At 39.6% G+C, this 22,868-nt stretch overlaps 1 protein-coding gene across 4 annotated transcripts in view; it reads right to left on the reverse strand.

The window, feature by feature from the left end:
- Positions 1–21,236, reverse strand: part of SIPA1L1 (signal-induced proliferation-associated 1 like 1) — a 193,665-nt gene extending 172,429 nt beyond the window's left edge. For 2 of the 4 annotated variants that reach the window (XM_006865565.1, XM_006865563.1), the window contains exon 1: positions 19,441–21,236. In XM_006865565.1, coding sequence (XP_006865627.1) covers positions 19,441–20,938 — 1,498 coding nt within the window. In that variant the 5' untranslated portion in view covers positions 20,939–21,236. The remainder of the gene's footprint in view (positions 1–19,440) is intronic. The other 2 variants (XM_006865564.1, XM_006865566.1) reach the window with 2 other exon arrangements.
- Between the last annotated feature and the right edge of the window lie 1,632 nt (positions 21,237–22,868).

A 22,868-nucleotide genomic window follows, 5' to 3' on the forward strand; every position in this document is an offset into this window, starting at 1 on the left:
TTTCCCAAAAAAATTTCCATTTTTACCAGGTACAGACAGAGATTTTGGAGCAGGACTTGTATCAGTTCCATGTGCCCAAAAAAGTCTTTCAGTTAAGAATAGTCTTACAATAAAAACCATGTGTTTGCTCACTGTCCATTTTTCTGTTCCTGAGGATTACATAGGTATAGAAAAACCTTTTCTACATGAACAACTTTATTCAAGTCAAAATTCTCATTCAGCGTGCAACTTTCTGGGTAGATGGGTAGAGAAGAGTTTTGCTCAGCAAAATCATACTTAAATTTCTGAGTCCTTTAAAACTTTGCTTCCATGACAAATAATTCAGAGTGCTTTTTTTTTTTTTTAAACAAGAATAAGAGTCTCTTATGAATATCCTCTGTTTGGTCTTCTGGCCACTCCTGGCTCTGTTGTATCTTTCATCTCAATGAACATCAGAACCCTCCTCTGAGGACCACGTCCTCTGGGCAGCGCCTCTGGACAGGGCATTTGCTTCATGTTGCAACACTGAATTTTGTTTTCCCACCAACAGTCTACCTCCACCCTTCAGTAGTGGAGAGGCTCCTCAATTACAGAGGGCTCCTCCAGTCCAAACAACAATCTGACTGCTCCTTTTTCTAGAGGGTGGGAAGTAGGGAGGAGGCAGGAGATGGGAAAGACAGACAGGGGAGTCTTGTTGCTGTTGTTAAGTGCTGTGGAATCAGTTTTTATTCACAATAACCCTATTAGAGTTTCCAAGAAGCAACCATTGGGTTTGCAGTTCAGTGTTAAAGCAAGTGAGTTTCAGATGAGTATAAAAGAAAGCTGGGAAGTTTTGTGAATGGAATTCAGGATGATGAAAATGTGAGGAAAGAAAAAGGCAAGGGAAGAGATGCTGGAGACTCTATAAAGGATAAAGGTGGATAAAGGTGCTGCTTAATGAATGAAAGTAAGAGTATTACACTTCCAAAGCTAACAATATTAAAAAACAGCAGCAGCAACAACAAAACTTAAAGATCCTTTAGTGCCTGCACACTGGAATTCCAAAAACCCACAGGGCCAGCACCATTATTAGAATGAGGGTTCCCTGAAGCAGGCACTTAGCCAAGTACTAAGGAGCTCTCTGGTAGCGTAGTGGTTACGAATCGGGCTGCGAACCTTAAGGTCAGCAGTTCGAAACTACCAGCTGCTCCGCAGGAGAAAGATGAGGCTTTCTACTCCCGTAAGGATTTACACCCTCGGAAACCCTGTACAGGGTCGCTATGGGTCGGAACTGACTCGACGGCACTTAACAACAACAAGGAGCTCTGGTAGCATAATGGTTACGAATCAGGTTGTGAACCGCAAGGTCAACAGTTCAAAACTACCAGCTGTTCTGTGGGAGAAAGGTGAGGCTTTCTGCTCCTGTAAAGATTTACAGCCTTGGAAACCCTGTACAGGGTCGTTACGGGTCAGAACGACTCCACGGCACACCACCACCACCACCATCAAGGAGCTCTGGTAGTGCAGTGGTTATGAATCGGGCTGCTAATCTCATGGTCAGCAGTTTGAAACTACCAGCTGTTCTGTGGGAGAAAGATGAGACTTTCTGCTCCCATAAAGATTTATAACCTCGGAAACCCTGTACAGGTCGCTATGAGTTGGAACCGACTCTACAGCACATAACAACAACAACATATGTACCATGAACTGCTAGAAAAACAAACAAATCTGTACTGGAAGTACAGCCATTCAGAATGCTCCTTCGAAGCCAGGATGGTCAGACTTTATCTCTTACAGTTAAGGGCATATTGTTAGTCCCTGGCGAAGGACATCATGCTTGGTAAAGTGAAGAGTCAATGAGAAAGAAGAAGAAACCCAATGAGATGGACTGGCACAGTGGCCGCAGCAATGAGCTCAAGCATAACAACGACTGTTAGACTGACGCAGGACTGGGCAGTGTTTTGTTCTGTTGTACATACATAAGGTAGCTATGAGTTGGCACCTAACAACAAATATGTAATATTATGGAATCCTGGAATGGAACTGTAGGATAAGCACTGGACTGCTAACCGCAAGGTCAGTAATTCAAACCCACCAGCCAGTCCTCAGAAACTGACTCGAGGGCACACAATAACAACAACTTGTATAATACAGATATGGTAACTGTGATTTAGAGTAGGTAAGTCACAAGTCAGACCCAGCTGGTAAATAGTAGTACCAGAATTCACACATATTACTTTAACTACTGATTCCAAAGCTCATTTTCATTTTTCTAACCTGTGTATGTATACAAGAGGGCTTCAAAAAGTTCTCAGAAAACTTCCATTATCTTTTAAATCTTTTAGTTACATTTTTCATGAACATTTTGAAAAAATATACATACACATATGTCAGTTTGAACCACAAGGTCGGCAGTTCAAACTCACTAGCCGTTCCTTGGAAACCCTATATAGGGTCACTATGAGTCAGAACTAACTCGACAGAACTTAACAACAGCAAATATATATGCATATAGATTTGGTGCTGAAAGGAAAAAAATTAAAATTTAACCAGTTCACACATATTTTATTCCTAGACTGTGCTTAAAGGAAAAGATATTATTTAAATGCTATACTCAAATATGGTTGATTCTCTCTCCCACCCCTCCAATTTTCACATTCAACATCTAAACATAGGTTTAGCTTGAAGTTTTCTTATCAGTCTAGTTGTTGAATTTGTAACAAGGATAGTACAAAGATTGCCAAAAAGTAGTTCTGCCATCACTAGACATGCACATAAATATAGCTGTATTTTTGGTTGACACATTTATAGCAGCAAATAATAAAAAATACCTCATTCTTGGACAAGGGAAAGAACAGTGTCAATCTCCAAATACTAAATCAAGTAGCTCAAGTCATCTGTTTACCAAGCACATGCACAAAAGGCAAGAAAAATTGCTCTTTAAAAAGTTAAACCTGTTATTTTAATTGAAAAGGAGGAAAAGAAAATACAATTATAAAAGTTACAGTCACCAAGTTTGCATTAGGTTCAAGACTTTGCATTAATATTTCAGTTAAACATTTCTCTGGAGACAACAGCATACTCTGAACCATACATAACTATGGATAATGAAGTCTTAGAGTTTGCTAAAAATAACCTAATAAAGTTCTAGTTCATGTCTTAAATTGCTTCTTTAGAATTAATAAAATTAAATAGACTAGTTACAATAAACACAAATCAAAGCAGTACAAGGCAAATAAAACCTGAGCACTATCTCATATCTAAAATATTAGTAACATTTCTAAAAAGAAAATGGTACTTGGTAGAACAGTAATAGCAGAGCTATGAATTGGAATAGCTTTGATGGCACAGGTTTGGTTTGGGTTTTTTATTGAGTTCAATGGAATACTAGCCACAGAGTTACAAGCGCAAACTCACCAGCTTTTCTGCTGGAGAAAGATGAAACTATCTGCCCCATCAAGATTTACAGTTTGGGAAACTCTATGAAGCAGTTCTACTCTGTCCTGTAGGGTTGATCTGAGTTGGAATACATTCAACAGCAGGGGATATGGAGTTCAAGTTGTCTACATAGAAACAACTTAATATGAAAGAGAAAATAGAACTAAAATTTGAAGAATTTTTTTAAAGCAAGCATGTTCTGCTTTTAAAATGAAACAGATTTGCCATGCAGAGGTGGTAAACTGCCAAGTGTTGAAAGAATAGTGCTCTCTGGGTGTCTACCACACAGAGGTCCTCAACTTCTTTATCTCCACTCTAAGGATGAAGGTCATGAGAGCTAAGGAGCTAAGACTTCACATCATAACCAACAGCAGGTCAGGATAATGGATGGAGACATTTGCACAGGACTAATCTACCTGCCAGAAACCTGTTCCAGAGCACTCCTCTAACTTTCTGATTATTGTTGTAGAAGAAGAATTGCCCAAATGTATAAATGCACAGCAATCTGAGGTTCCAGCTCTTTTTCCATCTGTAATGTTTAAAAAGTGAGGTGGTTTCTTTGACAAGAATGCATGCAACTTTGGGCTGAACAGTCCCTATTATCCCTCTAACTTGTTACTTAAAGGTAGAATTTATGAAAATACATTGACATTAATAAACTGCATTAAACTCGTTACAGAAAAACTACAGGGAAAATAAAGAGTAGCAGAATTATAATGGCTAATAATCAATCTATCACAAACAGCCAATAATTATACTTTCAAAAAATTCAACCTTACTGGTGATCAAGGAAATGAAATATCTGTTCGGGTTCATAATTCATGTTCAAATATAAAACTGTGAAGTAGTAAAAAGAGTATTAATCTATGCACTCTTAAACATAACAATAGATAATTCTACTCTCTAGGCTTTCTTAAGAGCAACATGGCACTATAAATCAGGGTTTCTGTGAAGTTCTCAACATTTCATTTGTAGGGAATAATTAGATTTGTGTATATGTTGGGGGATTACAAAAATATAATCCCACACATATTACTATGCCACTAATTTTTAAATACTTTTGCAATTCTATTTCAAAATACTTGGTTTCCTCTGCATTTTTATTTTGTACATTTAAAAACATTATGCTAATAAGAATTCATAGTCTTCACCAAAAAAGGTTCAGAATATCTGACGTAAAACATTATTTATAACAATGAGAAATGGGGAAGCCCTTTGTTTTCAACAGTTGGAAAACATTAAAAAAATTTTCCTGTACCTTTTCATTTTCCTATAATAAACATATACAAATTTCATAAAAATTTTAAAGAACAAAAATACATTTGCTTACAAATGATAGAGGATTATAAAGAAAATGCAAAAACCTTACATAATAATGCAACTGTTTACTTTTCATGTTAGTTAAAATGTCATCTCAGAAAAAAAAAAAAAGATTTGATACCCAAATAAAATAAATCACAATGAAAACCTGCCTCCATTTCCCACCACACCATCTATCAGTTTGTCATACTGCAGTGATGCTAGGGGCTATGCCACTAACATTTCAAATACCAACATGGTCGCCTATGGTGGGCAGGCTTTAGCATAGCTTCCAGACTAAGAGAGACTAGAAAGTATGGCCCAAAGCTCAATCAGCCAATGGACTACAATAGAATACTGTCTGACTTGCTTGCTTTGGACACAGCCTCAGGAGATCAGCTGTCAGAAAAGCACATCAGGTTTGGCAAAGGTAAAGGCCAGAAAGGACAAGGGAGACTTTTGGTGAGATTGGGACAACAGCCACAATGAACTCAAACCTGCTGTGACCATGAGGAGTAAGGAGTAAGGATTAAGCAACATTTCCTTCTTGTCATTCAACTCAGCTAACAACAATTTATATTGCCATCAATTTTATTTCAAATACCCCTTGTACTACTTCACCAGGGCTAGGATATCACAACAGGTATCATCCTACATAAAAAAGCCACCTAAGGATCCCTCAGAGACTACAACAGAATACTGTCTGACTATAATAGAATACTCATTGAAGTCTGGAGTCACTGGTGTCACAAGGACAGGGGCCACACACGGTGTCCCAAACACCCAGTGTTATCTGTTGACTAACTTACTGTCCCTTTGAGTCTTAGAGGCTGTTTCTGCTGGTGCCTCTGGCTGCCCTGATGCCAATGGAACTAGAGTGTGTCTCCTCTCACTGCCTTGAAGCGCAGATGAAGGAACTACGCAGAGGAAGTGACTCCATGAGCAAAATGTAAAACGAGCTGATACAATGAAGCAAATCACTTTTTGAACATCAAATTTCAATGTTTATCCTACAGCGCCATACTAGGATGTTGCCTTAGTACACAGAATACCTTTTAATGCATTGTTGTTGTTAAGTGTCCTCAGTTCCAACTCATAGTGACCCTGTACAGGGTTTCCAAAGAGCTGCTGGTGAGCTTGACCTTGTGGTTCAAATCGACCTTGCAGTCTAAGGCATTAACCTGGCAGGACCACAACAGGACTCCTTTGTATGCATAACAAGCATTAAAAAGACACTTCCAGATACACTAAAACATCTTTAACATAATTGTTGTTGTTGTTATGCACCATCCAGTTGGTTCCTAGCAATGAAGTATAGAGTCTCCAAGGATCAAGTCTTTGTGATGAGGAGTCCAGTGCTGCTCCTACAGTGAGTGCCATACCAGGACCCTCAAATTTTCACTTTAACATAATAGAGGAATAATAATAGTACCACTCATTTGTTGTTGTTGCTGTTACTCTTAAGTGCCCTTGACTTCAGTTCAGACTCACAGTGATCCTGCATAGGGATTCCCAGAAGTGGCTGGTGGGTGTGAACTGCCGACCTTACAGTGAGCAGTTCAGTGCTTATCCACAGCACCATACCAGGACTCAGTTACTAAGAACCTCAAATTTTTACTATGATAGGCTTTACAGGGGTTGGTTTGTAAGTATGGTTTGAATGTAAACTGGAGCTGGACAGGCATTTCCTGTTGATAACCTATACAATGGTCAGAACCAGGTAATTAACATTAGTGCAATACCATTACTCAAAGATTTTATTCAAACTTCACCAGTTTTCAACACTGTATCCTTTTTTCTTCTGAAATCCTCTTAAGGATACTAAACTGTACTTTTTATTTCCTTCTTGTTGCTGTTGTTATTGTTAAGTTGCCATCAAGTTGGTTCCAACTCATAGTGACTCTATATAGGGTTTCTGAGGCTTTAAATCTTCACAGGAGCAGAAAGCCTTTTCTTCTTCCACAGACTGGCTGGCAGACTCAAAGCACAGATCTTCCACCAAGCTTCCCATTTCCTTCTTAGCCTTTCCTTATTTTTTGATGATCTTGACACTGTTGAAAAGCATTCATCATACACTTTGGCTCTGCCTAGTGATTTCACATGCTTGTACTGAGATGATGTCATTTGGGCATGAAAACCACAGAATAAATATGACTTCAGTGATTCATTTCACAGGGTTCACGGGATTGACCCTTGCTCATATGCGGAAGGTGGTCTGTCCATTTCTCCGCTGTAAACTTACTATCCTTTCCCCTATAGTTAATGGATATCTAATAGTTTGCCCACTAAGTTTACAAGAGTAAATATCAAGTCTCAGTAATAGAGGTTGGGCCTCTGGGGATCAATTGGTGGTCTTGGTTAAATTCCACTAACCCACCACAACCACACACAAACTTGTTTGTGGTCTCATATTCTGAAAGGAGAGAAATGCAACATGCCATTTGGTATCAGCAGTGCAGCACAAGGCCATATTGACAGGGCCCTCAATGCCTCTACTTGACTCTGTAAATACTAGATACACTGGCCTCTCAACTCAGTAAGCCTACCAAATCTGTGGTGCTTGCCTTGAAAAGAATGTGCAGACTGGTTACGAACAGTATGTAAAAACAAGGTTCCAGGTCACTCAAATGCAAGTAAAGTTTACCTGTTCCCACGGGAAGGCCAGGGATGACAAAGGCTTCTCAAGGCTAAAGGATGAGCAGTAGCATGCCAGGTGGTAAACAAAGGCATGGAGAAGCACAATTCCAGTGCAAGCTTCCAAGTGGGAAGGATAGGCAGCTCCATGCTGGAGTGGAATACGATACACTCTCCCAATGCTGACAAATGGATGGTTTCATCCTGTGCCTCTCACAAGGGACACCTTGCTGCAGAAGATGCTCTGTTTTTCCAGAGCTGGCTCTCACCCTCTAAGGCCAGCTGAGGAAAGAAATGGCAGGCCTGCAGAGAAAACCCATGGCACCTACATTAATCTGTCTAGCCTTTCTTGATAAACGCAATAAACTAGATATGGTATAGTAAATTATCTAATGTCTCTTCTAGTCAAACAGCGTTTTTGCCCTGCAGGGTCCTGGTAAGAAAAGATAGGAGAAGATACAGATAGAATGGTATGATTCAGCTGTGGATGTTAACAGAGTTAATTGTAATTGTAAAACCATGAAACTCTGTTGTTGGTAGGCGCTGTAGTTGGCTCCAACTCATAATGACCTCATGCACAACAGAACAAAACTGCCCAGTCCTGAGCCATCCTCACTACTGTTACACTTGATCCCACTGCTGCTGCCACTGTGCCAATCCATCTCTAGTTTGATGAATCCTCCATTTTATCACACATGATGTCCTTCTCCAGGGACTGGCTTCTTCTGGTAATATGTCCAAAGTAAGAAAGACAAAGTTTCTCCATACTGATTTCTATGGAGCATTTTAGTTGTAACTTCTTCCACACAAATTTGTTTGTTCTTCTGGTAGTCCATGGTACTTCTAATATTCTTCTCCAACACCATAACTCAAATGCATCAATTCTACAATTTTCCTTACTCACTGTCCAAATTTCACAAATGAGGCTTTCGAAAATACCATGGCTTGGGTCAGGCGTACAATGCTCCTCAACACTTTAACGAGATCTGGTGCAGAGGTGCCTAATGCAATATGCCATTTGATTTCATGAGTGTTGATACTGGATCCAGGCAAAATGAAGTCTTTAACAACTTCGCTCCTTTCTCCATTTAACATGATGTTGTTTATTGGTCCACTAGTGAGGATTTTTGTTTTCTTTATATTGAGGTACAACCCATACTGAAGGCTGCGGTCTTTGATCTTCTTCGGTTAAGTAATTTAAGTCCTCTTCACTTTCAAGGTCGTATTATCTGCATATTGAAGGTTGTTAATGAGTCACTATCCAATCCTGATGTCATGTTTCTCTTCACATAATCTATCCGATTATTTGCTCAGCATACAGACTGATCACAGCTTTCCTGATTTTGAACAGTTCATTGTTCTCTTGCTCCATTCAAACAACTGTCTATTGGGCTCCGTACAGGTTCTTCAGGAGCACAATTAAGTGTTCCGGAATCCCCATTCTTCACAATGCTATCCATAGCTTCTCATTGTCCACACAGTCGAAAGTCTTTGCGTAATTGATAAATCACAGGTGAAAATATTTCTGTTATTCTCTGCTTTCCTCAGCAAATGAAGATTCAGAAAACTTCTTAGTCCATTTGTGTCATCACAGTCAACTCTGAGGAGGCAGCTCTTACCCAGTTGTATTTTGAGCGCCTTACAACCTGAGGGGCTCATCTTCTGGCATCATCCCTGACAATATCCTGGTGCTATCTGACAGTGTCCCACTGTTATTCATAGGGTTTCCAGTGGCTAGACATTAAGAAGTAGTCTGCCTCTCCTCCTTCCTAGTCTGGCTTAGTCGTGAAGCTCAGCTGAAAGCTGTTCACCATGGGTGATCCTGCTGGTATTTAAAATACCATGGCATAGTTTCCAGCATCCCAGCAACACACAAGCCACCACAGTACAACAAACTGACAGATAAGTGGTGGTTGAAACTCTAGCATGGGTGTAAAATAAACCATCTCAGAAGCAGGAAGGAGGATCTCACTATCAAAGAAGAGAACCCAGGAGTAGAAAGTGTCATTTGAACCCCAAGATCCCTGAGCATTAAAGGGACGCAGGGACAGAAAGCTGTGACACCAGGGGAGTGGCAGAGAAGCAGCAGCAGCAGAACTAAGAACCAGAGCACAGGGCACACAGTGGGCTTCCCAGTCCATGGAGCAGGAGACTTGCTCTCAGAGCAGAGTGCCTTGAGACACACTTAATTGAGGGCACTGGGGTTGCTGACCCACGCGTGGAGTTAGAGCTGAATGCTTTCAGGCTGAGGTTTATGGTGGAGTGGTGTGTCCTGAGGGGATTTATTGTTGTTCAGTACCATGAAGTCGGTTCTGACTCATAGTGACCCTGCACAGAGTTTCCGAGGCTGTAAATCTGTATGGGAGCAGAATGCCTCAGCTTTCTCCCACAGCATCGCTGGTAGTTTCAAACTGCTGACCTCGAGGTTGGCAGTCCGACTCATAACTACTACGGTACTTGAAGGTATTTATTAGCAGCTCTCAAAGAGCTTTGTAACACTGTCCAGATAGTGAGAGGCCACCCTGTAAGCACAGATGAGGAAGGCTATCCAGACTTAAAACTTGTTCCCTGAACATCTGTGACCCTGAATTGTAATGTGTGAGCTTCCTTAATAAGTCCTATCATTGTGACTATCGTGTCTGAGTTCTGTGTGGTCACTCCAATGACTTATTGAACCCAGTTTAGTAGTGAGTGCTGTGGGAGAGATGGGTGGTATCACGTAGTTTTGCATAAGATAGCTAAAGAAAGTCAACAGAACAAAAGAGACAGGAAACAAAACTAAGAACTAGAAATCATTCAAGGAAAATAACTGAGGAAAACAAAAAGAAGAAATTGTACCAATAAGGAGATGCTATTGTGAAAAATAAGAACAGGAAAAACTAGTCCTTAGGGATTAAAAATAACGCTTAAAAATTCAGTGAATGGACTGAAAAATAAAATACGAAGCTAACCATTAACCTTTTATCCAAAAGACAAACTGGATGAATGCGTAACAAAAATACACACAAAAACTGAAAGTACGAAAGAAAAATATGGAGGATAAATCTAGGCATTCTAGTATTTAACTAAATAGATTTTCTAACAGAACTGTAGAAGATAAAACAACTTTAAAAAAAAAAAAAAAGAAAAGAGAAAGAAATCAGTTTAGAATGTTTCTCATTTGTCTCATTGAAGGTCTTCCTCTTTGCTGATCCTCCACTTTGCCAAGCATGATGTCTTCCCTCAGGGACTGTTCCTACCTAATTACAAGTCCAAAGTACATGAAACAAAAATCTCACCAGCCTTGCTTCTAAGGAAGCTTCTGGCTGTGCTTCACCCAAGACTGATTTGTTTATCTTCTGATAGGCCATGGCATATTCAACCTTCTTCACCAGCACCAGAATTCCAGTGCATCAATTCTTTTGTCCTCCTTATTTACTGTTGAGCTTTCACACACATATGACTCAACTGAAAATATCTTGGCTTAGGTCAGGTGTACCATAGTCTACATCGTGACATCTCTGGTTTTAACATTTGTGGGGGGAGGGGAGACATTTTGTAACAAATCTGCCCAATACAATATGTTGTTTCACTACTTGACTGCTGTTTCCAGGAGTGATGATTATGGAATGAAATTCTTGGTAACTTCAATCTTTTCTCTTGTTTATCACAATGTTGCTTATTGATCCAGCTGTGAGGATTTGTGTTTTCTTTATGCTCAGGTGTAATCCAGTCTGGAGGCTGTATACCTTGATCTTCAGTAGTAGTAAATTCAAGTCCTCTTTGCTTTCAGCAATGTTATATCATCTGCATATTGCAGGTTGTTAATGAATCTTACTTCAATCCTGATGCCACCACATTCTTTATATAGTTTGACTACTTGCATCCTTTGTTCAGCATATAAACTGACTAAGTATGGTGAAAGGAAACAGCCCTGATGCACACCTCTCCTGATTTTAAATCACACAGAATCCTCTTGCTCTGTTTCAACAACTGCCTCTTGGTCTATGAACAGATTCCACATGATCACGATGAAATGTTCTGGAATTTCAAAATTTGTTATGATCTACATAACAAATTTGCATAGTCAATACAACACAGGTAAATATCTTTCTGGTGTTTTCTGCTTTCTGTCAAGATCATCTGATGTCAGCAATGAAATCCCTCATTCCACACCTTCTTCTGAATCTGGTTTGAATTTCTGCAGTTTCCTGTTAATGTACTGCTACAACTGTTTTTAGAATTATCTTCAGCAAAACTTTACTTACAGGTAATAGCAATGATATTCTTTGCTAATTTTTGCATTGTTCTTTGGAATAGGTACACAAATATGGATCTCTCCCAGCTGGTTGGCTAGGTCTAGCAAATTTCTTGGCACAGATGAGTACTTCCAGTGTGGCATCCATTTCTTGAAATATCTCCATTGGTATTTCATCAATTTTGTGAGTCTTGCCTTTAGTGCACATTGAACTTCATTCAGTACTATCAGTTCTTGAATATTTATGCTTTCCTTAAGCAAAGCCACTGTAGAATATGCCAAGCAAGCAGGAATCAGAGGGGAAGATTCTCAGGTAAGGGGTATGATCTTGTCAGGACTTGGAAGACAAAATCTAACTATGAGATGGAGTATGCAAGAAATGTGGTGGTATTTTCTTTAAGTCTGTCTTATCTACTACAGTAGCCTCAGAGCCTAAATGGGAGTGTCTTACTTTCCCTAAGTGCTGCTGAAGAGAAAGTGAGTTGTTTAAACAATAGTTTATCTTCTCACAGATCTAGAGACTTGTAAGACAGTAGTATCAGACCTCACCTAACTTCAGGGGGATAATGAGAATCACCATCAGCCCAAAGCTGATTTCTAAGAGGGGTAGGTCAGACCTACCTGCATTACAGTTTATGTGACGTGTCATAGTAGAGTAGTAGTGTTGATGATAATGGTGGTGATAATATTGATACAAGTTCACATTTATATAGTATTCACTATGTGTGAGACATATACATGATAACATATTGGCCATACATCAAGTAGCTTATTAATTACAGAACTGTGGACTTACAGACTAAGATACACAGCTTTAAAAAAAAAATGTAAGTTCTTCAAATTCAGAAGCTAATCAGAGGCAAAATTAGGGCTGTTATTCTGATTATTGGTCTTGATATCCTAATTTAAATTAATGTTATTGCTGTCATTGTGTGTCATCAAGTCTGCTCCAATTCATAGTGACCTTACAGGTCAGAATAAAACTGTCCCATAGGGTTGTTTTATGGGAGAAGAATACCAGGCTTTTCCAACTACTGGCTTTTCAGTTAGCAGCAGAGAACTTAACCAGGTGAAGTATAAATCTCTGTGTTTGTTGATACAAAAAGTTACAGATCTCATTCTTGGCTCGGAACATTAGTTATGGAAAAATAAAACACATTATATATCATTTGATTTACAGAATCTAGTCTTGAAAAAATGTATAAGATTGCCCAGGAGAAAAATATGTCCTAATTTCAACTCTTTATTTTGAAGGGGGTCAAAACAAACAAGCAATATTCATTTCCACATATCTAATCAATTTAATTTCCTAATAAAAGGTAAAGGAAAGAAAATCATCTTATATAAAGATTTAGATCTAAAGATTTGATCCCATATAGAGGGTACATACATACTTAAAAAAAAACCTTCAAATAAATTATACATAGTTAATATAATTTCTAGTATATCACTATAGATGATATGGTATGACACCACAGGATAAGCACTCAACCTCAAAGTCAGTTTGAACCACAAGGCTGGCATTTCAAATTCACCAGCCACTCCTCAGAAACCCTATACAAGACCACTATGAGTCGGACCATATTCACTTTATTAACCATTATTAACAAACCACCACTGCCTAGTTTGTGCTTTCTAGTGTGGCTGAATAACAATTATTCACCTTAGAGTTCTCTAATCATGAAATGAACAGGTCTACAAGAAGCACAAAGTAATAGCACAATAAATGTCAGTGATCTTATTACTGTCATTTAATTCTGGTGAGTTTAAATATAAACGATGTTGTTGTTGTTAAGTGCTATCCAGTCAGTTCCGACTCATAGTAAGGGTTCCCAAGGAGTGGCTGGTGGGTTTGAACCACCAACCTTGTGGTCAGCAGCCCAGTGCTTATCTTACAGCACCACACCAGGACACATGCAAGCAAAATGGCAGAGAGAAATGGGCAGGAGAAAGAAATGTAAAGAAAAGGATTAACAATGCTCTGTTTATTTCTGTAAGTCCAAACAATGCTATTCATCTACTACATTCCAACATCTTTCCACTATGAACTGAGTTCAAATGGTAGCACCATATGTCTCCGAAAGACTAAACTTGTAAAATGATGTTTATAAAAACAATGTGATATTAAAAAGTGAACTCAACTTTATCAACTAAGTAACAAATTTTACAAAATATGTTGGCTTAGACTAAACTTCAGTAAAGTCAATTATTTTCCTAATGAATGACCCACCATGAAGTCAGGAATACATAAAACTACAGAAAGGAAACTAGCTGGAGAGGAAGAGGTTAAGTTGGCAGCCTGGGCAGTGTGTGCCCTGTTCTGGAGGAATTACACATGACAGTGATGTGCTCCTTCAACAACATAACTTGCTTTAGGGCTCTAGATACGAAAAAGACCTATGCACACGTTTCAGTGAAGCAAAAAGTGTCTATTACAAATTACATTACAAACACAACTATGAATGTGGTGGAGCATACAGTGGTCAAAATGGGAGCTCAGGACCACAGTCTCAGGGGACACTACGGCTAACTGGCATACATAGTTCACAAAGACAAGGTTCTACACCCTACTTGGGTGAGTAGCAGCAGTTATCGGTGTCTCCATGTGCAGAAGAAAAAGAATAAGAATTTAAGAGGGGTGGAATCAATTAGTCCAGCGGAGTAATGGAACATGTAAATGACAGTTTCCATGACTCGGGGACCAAAAGAACTAGACGGTGCCTTACTACCACTACCACTTCCTCTGAAAGACATCACATTAGAGGGTTTCAGACAGAGTGGGAGAAAATGTGCAACAAAACTCAAAATCATTTTTTAAAAATTGTATTGAGATAGAATTATTGGTTAAATTATATTTTATACTAAAAAAATTTTTAAGTGTAGGCATACCAAATATTTCAACATAGATGTACTTTAGGTAGAGTCTTGGTATGTCCTGGTGTGATGCTGTAGGATAAGCACTGGACTGCTAACCAAAAGTGTAGAAACCCTATGCTTATACAGTTGCTCTGAGTTGGGACCAACTCAATGGTATGTAGCAACAATACTTTGTTGTTGTTAGCTGTCATCGAGTCAATACAGACTCAAAGTGACCTTATCCATAGCAGAACGAAACACTGCCTGATCCTGGGCCAACCTCACTACTGTGCCACGCTTGAGTCCATCGATGCTGCCACTTGGCAAATTCACCTTTTTTGGGGTCTTCCTCTTTTTCTCTGACCCTCCACCTTACCAAACATGATATCCTTCTCCAGCGACTGGTCCCTCCTGACAATATGTCCAAAGTATGAGAGTCGAAGTTTGGCCATCTTGGCCTCCAAGGAGCACTCTAGCTGTACTTCTTCCACACCAGATCTGCTGGTTCTTTTGGCAGCCCATGGCATTTTCAATATTCTCCTCCCACACCATAACTCAAAAGCATCAATTCTTCTATGGTCTTCCTTATTCAATGCCCAGCTTTCACACACATGCATATGAGGTTGTTGAAAATACCATGGCTTGGGTCAGGCGCACCTTAGTCCTCAAGCTGACATCTTTGCTCTTCAACACTTTAAAAAGGTCTTGTGCAGCAGATTTGCCTAATGCAATACATCCTTTGATTTCCTGACTGTTGTTTCCATGAGTGTTGACAGTTGATCCAAGAAGAATGAAGTCCTTGACAACTTCAATCTTTTCTCCATTGAATGTTGTTTACTGGTCCAGTGCTGAGGATTTTTGTTTTCTTTACCTTGAGATGTAATCCATACCAAAGGCTGTGTTCTTTGATCTTCAACAGTAAATATTTTAAGTCCTCTTCACTTTCAGCTAGCAAGAAAGTACCATGTGCATATCGCAGGTTGTTAATGAATCTTCCTCTAATCCTGATGCCATGTTTTTCTTCATAGAAACCAGCTTCTCAGATGATTTACTCAGCATACAGGTTGAATAAGTATGGTGAAAGAATACAACCTTGTATTTTAAAACATTCAGTGTTTCCATGTTCTGTTCGAATAACTGCCTCTTGGTCCAGGTACACATTCCTCAAGAGCACAATTAAGTGTTCTGGAATACTCATACTTCATAATGTTGTCCATAGCTTGACATGATCCACACAAAGCCTTTGCGTATTCAATGAAGCACAGGTAAACATCTTTTTGATATTCTGTGCTTTCACAGCCAAGATCCATTGGACATCAGCAATGATATCCCCCTCATTCCACGGCCTCTTCTGAATCTGGCTTGAACCTCTGGAAGTTCTCTGTCAATGTATGCTTGCAGCCATTTCTGTATTACCTTTAGCAAAACTTTACTCACATGGGATATCAAAGAGATTGTCCAATGATTTCTACATTCCGTTGGGTCACCTCTCTTTGGAATAGGCACAAATATGGATCTCTTCCAATCAGTCGGCCAAATAGTTGTCTTTGAAATCCTCCTGTGCCGCCTGACTTGCTTGAAAGATTTCAATTTTTATTCCATCAATTCCTGGTGCCTTTTTCTTTGCCAATTCCTTCAATGAACCTCGGACTTCCTCCTTCAGTACAATACTTCAGGGGGCTTAATCTTTGTTTCAAATGATGTCATCCATTGCCATAATTTACAGTAATGTAAGAAATGACCTGCCAGATTTGAAATTTATTTAGACCAAAATAAGTTATTACAGGAAGTGCACTCTGTAACTCACTTGTATTGGGTCAACTTTCTAGATTATTGACTGTTTTCCATTCCTTCTGAATGCATGCTGATGAATGTCCAATACACCGAATGATCTGGGCTAGCTAAGGCTCTCTAGTGCTACTCACACTTTTTGTTTCCTCAAGCTGGGCTGCATGCTGGCAAAAAATCAGGTGTATCATCCCAAGCCTATTTATGCCAGTTGACTTATTATAAAATTTAATTAAATACTATGAAAGCTGATGAAATATGAGATACAAGACATTATTTTTATAAGAACTAAGTTGAAGACATTGGAAAGAATAAAAACAAGACACTAGAAAGAAAACGGTTGGGTTCGATATTGGCAAACCAATTTAAAATGGGGGGAAGTACATGAAATCTAAGAAACTCTACTCAGCTTTGTTAGTAGTGTTTGTATCTTTGCTCTTTTGGTCCAAGCTATTTAATACAATGTCGTTATGAGTTGGAACCAATTCAATGGCAATTAAGAAAAATAACAATAAATACAATAAAGAATTCAAAATGGTGAAATCACTGTTAAAGAAATACCCTTGGCCTCAGTTTAACAAATACCTTCTCATGAAAATGAAATATTTAGATTAAAAAAATAGTAATTTCTTGCTTTGGGTTATATATATTCAGTTAACTAATTCCATTTATGCTGTGTAAGAGGGTTTCAAATTCAGAACTGATTTTGATTGAAGGCTTTTGAATTTATGAGGTAGGGTTACTTTGGAACATGTGTTCACACTTTTATTCCATACTTTTTAAAGAAAAATAAATTTCTACCATACTTTAATATAAAAATATGCCCATTCCCTTTAGTATAATCTAGTACAAAAAACAATAGAGTTGTTAAGAGCAAGGGCAGATCAAACACACCAAAGTTGGAATCCTGGTTTCCTATTTACAAGCTCCATGATAGCTCGTAACTGAAGTACTCAACTCCTTAAAAACTTGAAAGTAAAATTAATAACAGTCCCTACCTCATGGGCACCGAGAAGCTGGTATGAGAAAATGCATGTCATGTCAAATGCTTACTTAGCACAGTGTTTGGCGCTCACAAATGTGTATTATTCAGAGAAAGTTGTGTGGTGCTGTGGTTTAATGCGCTGGACTGCAAAGTCATCTGAACCACAAGGTCAGCAGTTCAAGCTCACCAGCCACTTCTTGGAAACCCTATACAGGGTTGCTATGGATTGGAACTGACTCGATAGCATTTAATAAGAACAATAACAAAAGTACATAAATAAGGTTATAGCAAATAGGTTCTTGTCGTTGTTGTTGTTAAGTGCCGTTGAGTTGATTATGACCCACAGCGACCCTGGATAGGGTTTACAAGGAGCAGCTGGTGAGCTTGAACGGCAGACCTTGAAGTTCAAATGGCTTTGCAGTCTGGTGCATTAACCCCATCGCCACACCAGTACCACATCATTGTTTTTAGCAAGATAGGCTCAGCCTATATACTGGCAGCTCAGAAACACCTGTAGAAAAATTTCCGAGGTACAATAAAGCTGTAGGTCTCTGTTAGGGGGTAATTTTTACCACTTCGAAGGCATTTAGCAATGTCTAGACACATTTTTGGTTGGCAAAACTGGGGGAAGGGCATCTAATGAATAGAGGCCAGAGATACGGCAACTCAGAAGTAAAGAATTGTCTGCCCCTAAAAACCATGAGTAAGGAGCTCTGGTAGCGTAGTGGTTATGAATCGGGCTGTGAACCTTAAGGTCAGCAGTTTGAAACTACCAGCTGTTATGCAGGAGACAGATGTAGCTTTCTGCTCCTGTAAAGATTTAAAGCCTCGGGAACCCTGTATAAGGTTGATATGAGTTGGAACTGACTCCACGGCACATAGCCATCACCACCAAATACCATCAATGTGTAAGGCTGAGAAACATTATATTCAAAAGGACAGTGGAAGGAAGAAATGATTTCTGAAATCTAAACTCTGGAAAAATTATTTTGAAAAATAAAGATTGTTTACAAACAAAATTGGAATTTTTTTTTATTGTCTTGATGGTAGGTCCCAGGCCACTGATGTTTAGGAATGAGACACAGATAGTTATTAACAAGAGACAATACTCTTGTGGTCATTACATTCTCATGATGGGGCTCTAAAGATAAATGTATCCTAAAGTGAGCAATGCCAAAGCTAACGTTGAGTACTGATGTGCAACTAAACTTCATTCATAATATACCTAAATAAGACCCCAAATCCCCAAACTGTAGGTAGAAAATGCAAGCAGGGCGTTAGTGGCTGGCAGACAGAGAGCCTCTCACTGGCCGGTATTTGCCTGGCTATGAACCATCCTAGCTAATGGACAGCGAAGGGTTCTTTCGTGGCCATTATTCTGTTTGCTAGTCTCAGGCCAAAGTTACTTAAACTCACTCCTCAATGAATGATGCTCCTCAAAAACCCTATTAGAAAGTGCTTAGGAGTACAGTTATGTTACTTTTTAAACAAGTCACAAGGGTCTTTCTTAAAAGAATGAGATAAAACTGTATAAAAAATATAATCTCAATGAAATATGTACATATTTTCCCCACAAAACATAAAGGACTAAAAAGGAGGTCGCCAACACATTAAGACAGTGTACCTCCTCAGTGCTTTTTCCACTCAAATGCAGAAGGCCTGGGTTTTGATCACTGGCTCTGAAACCCTAGGACTATTGTCTAGTAGTGTGATTTTCACAAAACATTCCTGTGCAAGGGATAGGAATGCATTATAATCTCCATTGTATTAATCAACACTTGGAGGCGACAATAACAAGAAAACTGTTCTGCACTAATTGTAAGCAAACAAATCAACAATACATTGTATCCTGGTTTCTGCAATCCTTAAAAAGCAAAATATACACTTAAATAATTTCCCACTTTATACATTCAAATGACTATATGAAGACATTTATCCTTAAAGATGGCATAGTAAGTCACCTACACAAAGACTATAAATTTTATCCACTTATTCAGAGTTTTTTAAAATCCATTAATATTTAACACACATAACATTTTTATACCTGAGAGGGGGAAGTAACCCTCAAAATACAAAAGAAAGAAATTACAGCAAAAGCTATTTAATGATTTCACAATCAATGAAGACATAGTATCCATGCAAGTCTTACTTTGTACTGCTCTAAAAACGTAATATACAGTACTCCACTTTTTTTCAGTTAAGGATATAACAAGGTCAGATTTAAAAGTAAAAGATCTCCACTCACCCTTCTGATAGAAAAACTTCCTGTAATAGTATGCACCAAGGTCCACGTGTTCCACAATGTATCTTTTCACTCTATCGAGATGCAACACCAAATTCTCCTTGGGCACTTCAAGTACAGCCACTCCTGCATTCGTGCAATGGGAGCTGAGGGTAGACTCAAAGGAGGCACTTTCACATCCACTAAAAGAACCGGAATTGGATTTCGACAGGCTGATTTTCCTTTCCCCTTCTCCACCGATCTCATTCCGGAAATATGGACAGCTCATTACAAGTTCATTGCTTTTGTCGTCTCCCTGGTCCATGCCGAGGCTTCCTTTGGAATTTAGGTCTTCTGTGCTGCCCATGGGAGAGCTAAAGCTGGCAGAATGGGACAAAGGTCCAGAGACCAAGGATGCCACGGCAGCAGCCGAAGCTCCTGTGGTGGTGTTTCTCCTCTTAATAACATTGTGTCTGTTCATAATTGCCTCATTCAAGTCAAATAATATACTCTGGACATCATAGTGGGCAAAACACTTAGGGCATGTCCAAGGTCTGACAGAGTCTTCTGATCGGTTGTCATCAAGATCTGATGATTTCCCAAGTTCGTCACCTTTGGCATTGCGTAGCTTACGAAAAATGGACGAATCTCCAGTTTCAGACTTGGAACGTCGCTTGAGTGGTTTTTCCCTTTCCTTAAAGAGCCTGAGGTTCTCCCTCTGTGAGATGGGCCCATCTATAACATCCAAAGAGAAACCAGACCCCTTGCCCCCACTGGCGATGAGAAAGTCGCTGAGCTTGGTTGGAGTTGGACCTCGGTCAGACTTGTCGTCTTTGTAGCCCTTTAACAAGTCAAAAAAGCTTTCTCCTGATGTTCCCTGCTTATCAATCGAAGATGTGCTACCATATTCCCTGTGCAGTGACGGTCCCGTCTTATATGTGGGTGAGATACATTCATCAAAGCTATCTACATCAAGCTCACTTATGGTGATATCACTGTTGCTCCGTTGGCGTATTCTGCGAAGAGCTTTTCTAGGGGAGCTGGGATAGGCTTCAGGCATGAGGAATCTGGAGTCCATGCTCTCCGAAGGTCGCGTCTTGTTTTTCAGTGTGTTCTGTATGCTTTTGAGCATAGCTGAGTCATTAGAACTGAGGCTAACAGAACTTCCCTGACTCACAGGACTGCTTTTGGAGGACATGCTCTCAAGGCAACTTGAGGTTTCTATTTCCTGGCTTGAACGGCTACATTCTTTCACATTTTCCTTTCTTGGGGGCCAATCTGCAATCCGGGCCCTAACCCCCATCTTTGGGACTCCGGGGGTGGAGGTTATATGATGAGGGCCTTCACCTCGAGGGGGCCCTACCGGCGCCATGACTGAGGACCCTAAACTGCCATTCTGGGACCTGAAGCGGCGCATGTAGAAGTCATCTGTGTGGACTTTGGGAGTTCCATCTGTTCCCACAACAGAGACCCTTTCAGTGGCAACAGGCCTTTCTGTCTGTGACCGCTTCAAGCTGGTCATTATGTCAAAGCAATTAGACCTAAATTTCCACAGAAAGGACCATCATATCTGTGCTTTAAATGTGTACTTCCCTTTTGGAGAACAGCTTCCAGAAAATATACAGTTGCACGAGAACTTAATCTTTTTCATTTAAAAGGGTAAATGATGCTCTACTTTCAAACCACTGAAAATCCTGATCTTCAAAATATTATAATCCACATTATTTCTTTGTTTCACTTGAATCGATGGCTTTCTTTCAGAAAAAATTGAATGGAACTTGCATTGTTGGAACTCTGTGATTGCCACAATCCCATTCTTTTCCTAAAAGAGAGAACATTGGAACATTTTAAATGTGCTTAAAAATAAATCTGGAAGTGCCAAAGCCAAATGTGTGAACATAAAAGACTCAATAGTGAATTGTGGTTAGCAGCTCCACAATCCACATTTAGAAAACCAGGTATGATATAAAGGGAGAAAGTAACAGCATTTAATAATACCCATCACTTAAAATGTAAGCAGAAAAGGAAACAAATAAACAAGACTATTTGTACTTTAGGCTAAATGAACTGTTGCAGAAAACTCCTAACAGGATGAGGCATCTTATTTTAGGACATCATGTAAAAATTTGCTCCAATGACCTCTAATAATGTAGCACATGAATCCCTGGGCTGACCAGAGGTTCAAGACAGAAACAGTCAGTTTTGTTTTTGTGGTTTTGTTTTTTTAACAAAACTCTAAATTTAAAATGTATCTTACTGAATATGCTACAGCACTCAGTTTAACTTCCTCCATATTTCAAAATCAATACTTGTTCTAGATTTCCTTACAATGGCTAAACATAGTTGGAAAGAGCAAATATAGCAGTGAGAAAATAAACAGGGCTTTCTTGGAGCCACCCTACCTATCCATTAACACTCTTCTGTATTTTCATCTACTTTATGACTTACCCAGGCCAATAATGTTTCAGAAAGACTCCTCCGGCATTCACTACCACCTCTTTCAAGCTCTCCTTGGTTTCCTCTACTCTTCAAGCTCAAAGTATTTCACTAACTAACAAAATGCCTGCATTTCCTTTTGCATTGCGACCTACTCCACCCCATCAGCGCTAATTTACAAAGACAGCAGGAACAAAATGCTGCTCTTCATAGACGCCTCCTTCCCAACAGATTACAGAGAACTGCTAACATCCTTCCAGGTGATGAGCCAAGAAAACCAACTTCCTCATGAGTACGTCAGTCAGTGGCAGAAAGGCACAAATCCAGAGTATAAAATCCTGCATCATCGCGTACATGCTGGAAATCAAAGCCGAAGATCCTTTTCTAAGGTTCCACACATTGCATGAGATGTGGCCTTTAAATGCTTGCAAAGATGCTGCTGAACCAGCACTGTGTTGACAGGGCAGCATTGTCTACAAATCACTGCTCTGACACCCCGAGGACACCCCACACTGGCTGTGCTCTCCACTCAACAGTAACAAGCACTTACTTCCACAATAATTAAGCATCTCGCTAGTCAGCTTCCTGACTCTGAGGCAGCCGCTTTAATTTCTCTTGCAGTACGCAGCATCATGTTAGAGGACTCGCTGCTATTTATAAGCTGGAACATTTAGGGGTGTTGCAAAAATGCACACTGCCCGCAGAACACAGGGCTGGGCTGAACTCCTGCAGGGCTCCCAGGACTGCTCTCAGCAGCCTTTCAGATAAGCACCAATTGCTTTCACTCTTGCTCCTCTTCACCATCCTTTGTTAAAGGATAATGGTTGTGCAGAACTCCCTAATTAAACCTGACTTCTACACTTTCTGGCACTTCTTTTCCCCTTTACTGTGATTTCCTTTTCATTTCTGAGCTTTACAAGCTCCTTTTTTAACTGTGAACCTCCAAGTGGAAGAACATGCTAACTGTTGCTTTCAAAGGCAGCATGCAGGGCACTCCATCTGACCACAACTAAGGC

The sequence above is a fragment of the Chrysochloris asiatica genome, unplaced genomic scaffold, assembly GCF_000296735.1.
Source record: "Chrysochloris asiatica unplaced genomic scaffold, ChrAsi1.0 scaffold00079, whole genome shotgun sequence".
Taxonomy (NCBI): domain Eukaryota; kingdom Metazoa; phylum Chordata; class Mammalia; order Afrosoricida; family Chrysochloridae; genus Chrysochloris; species Chrysochloris asiatica.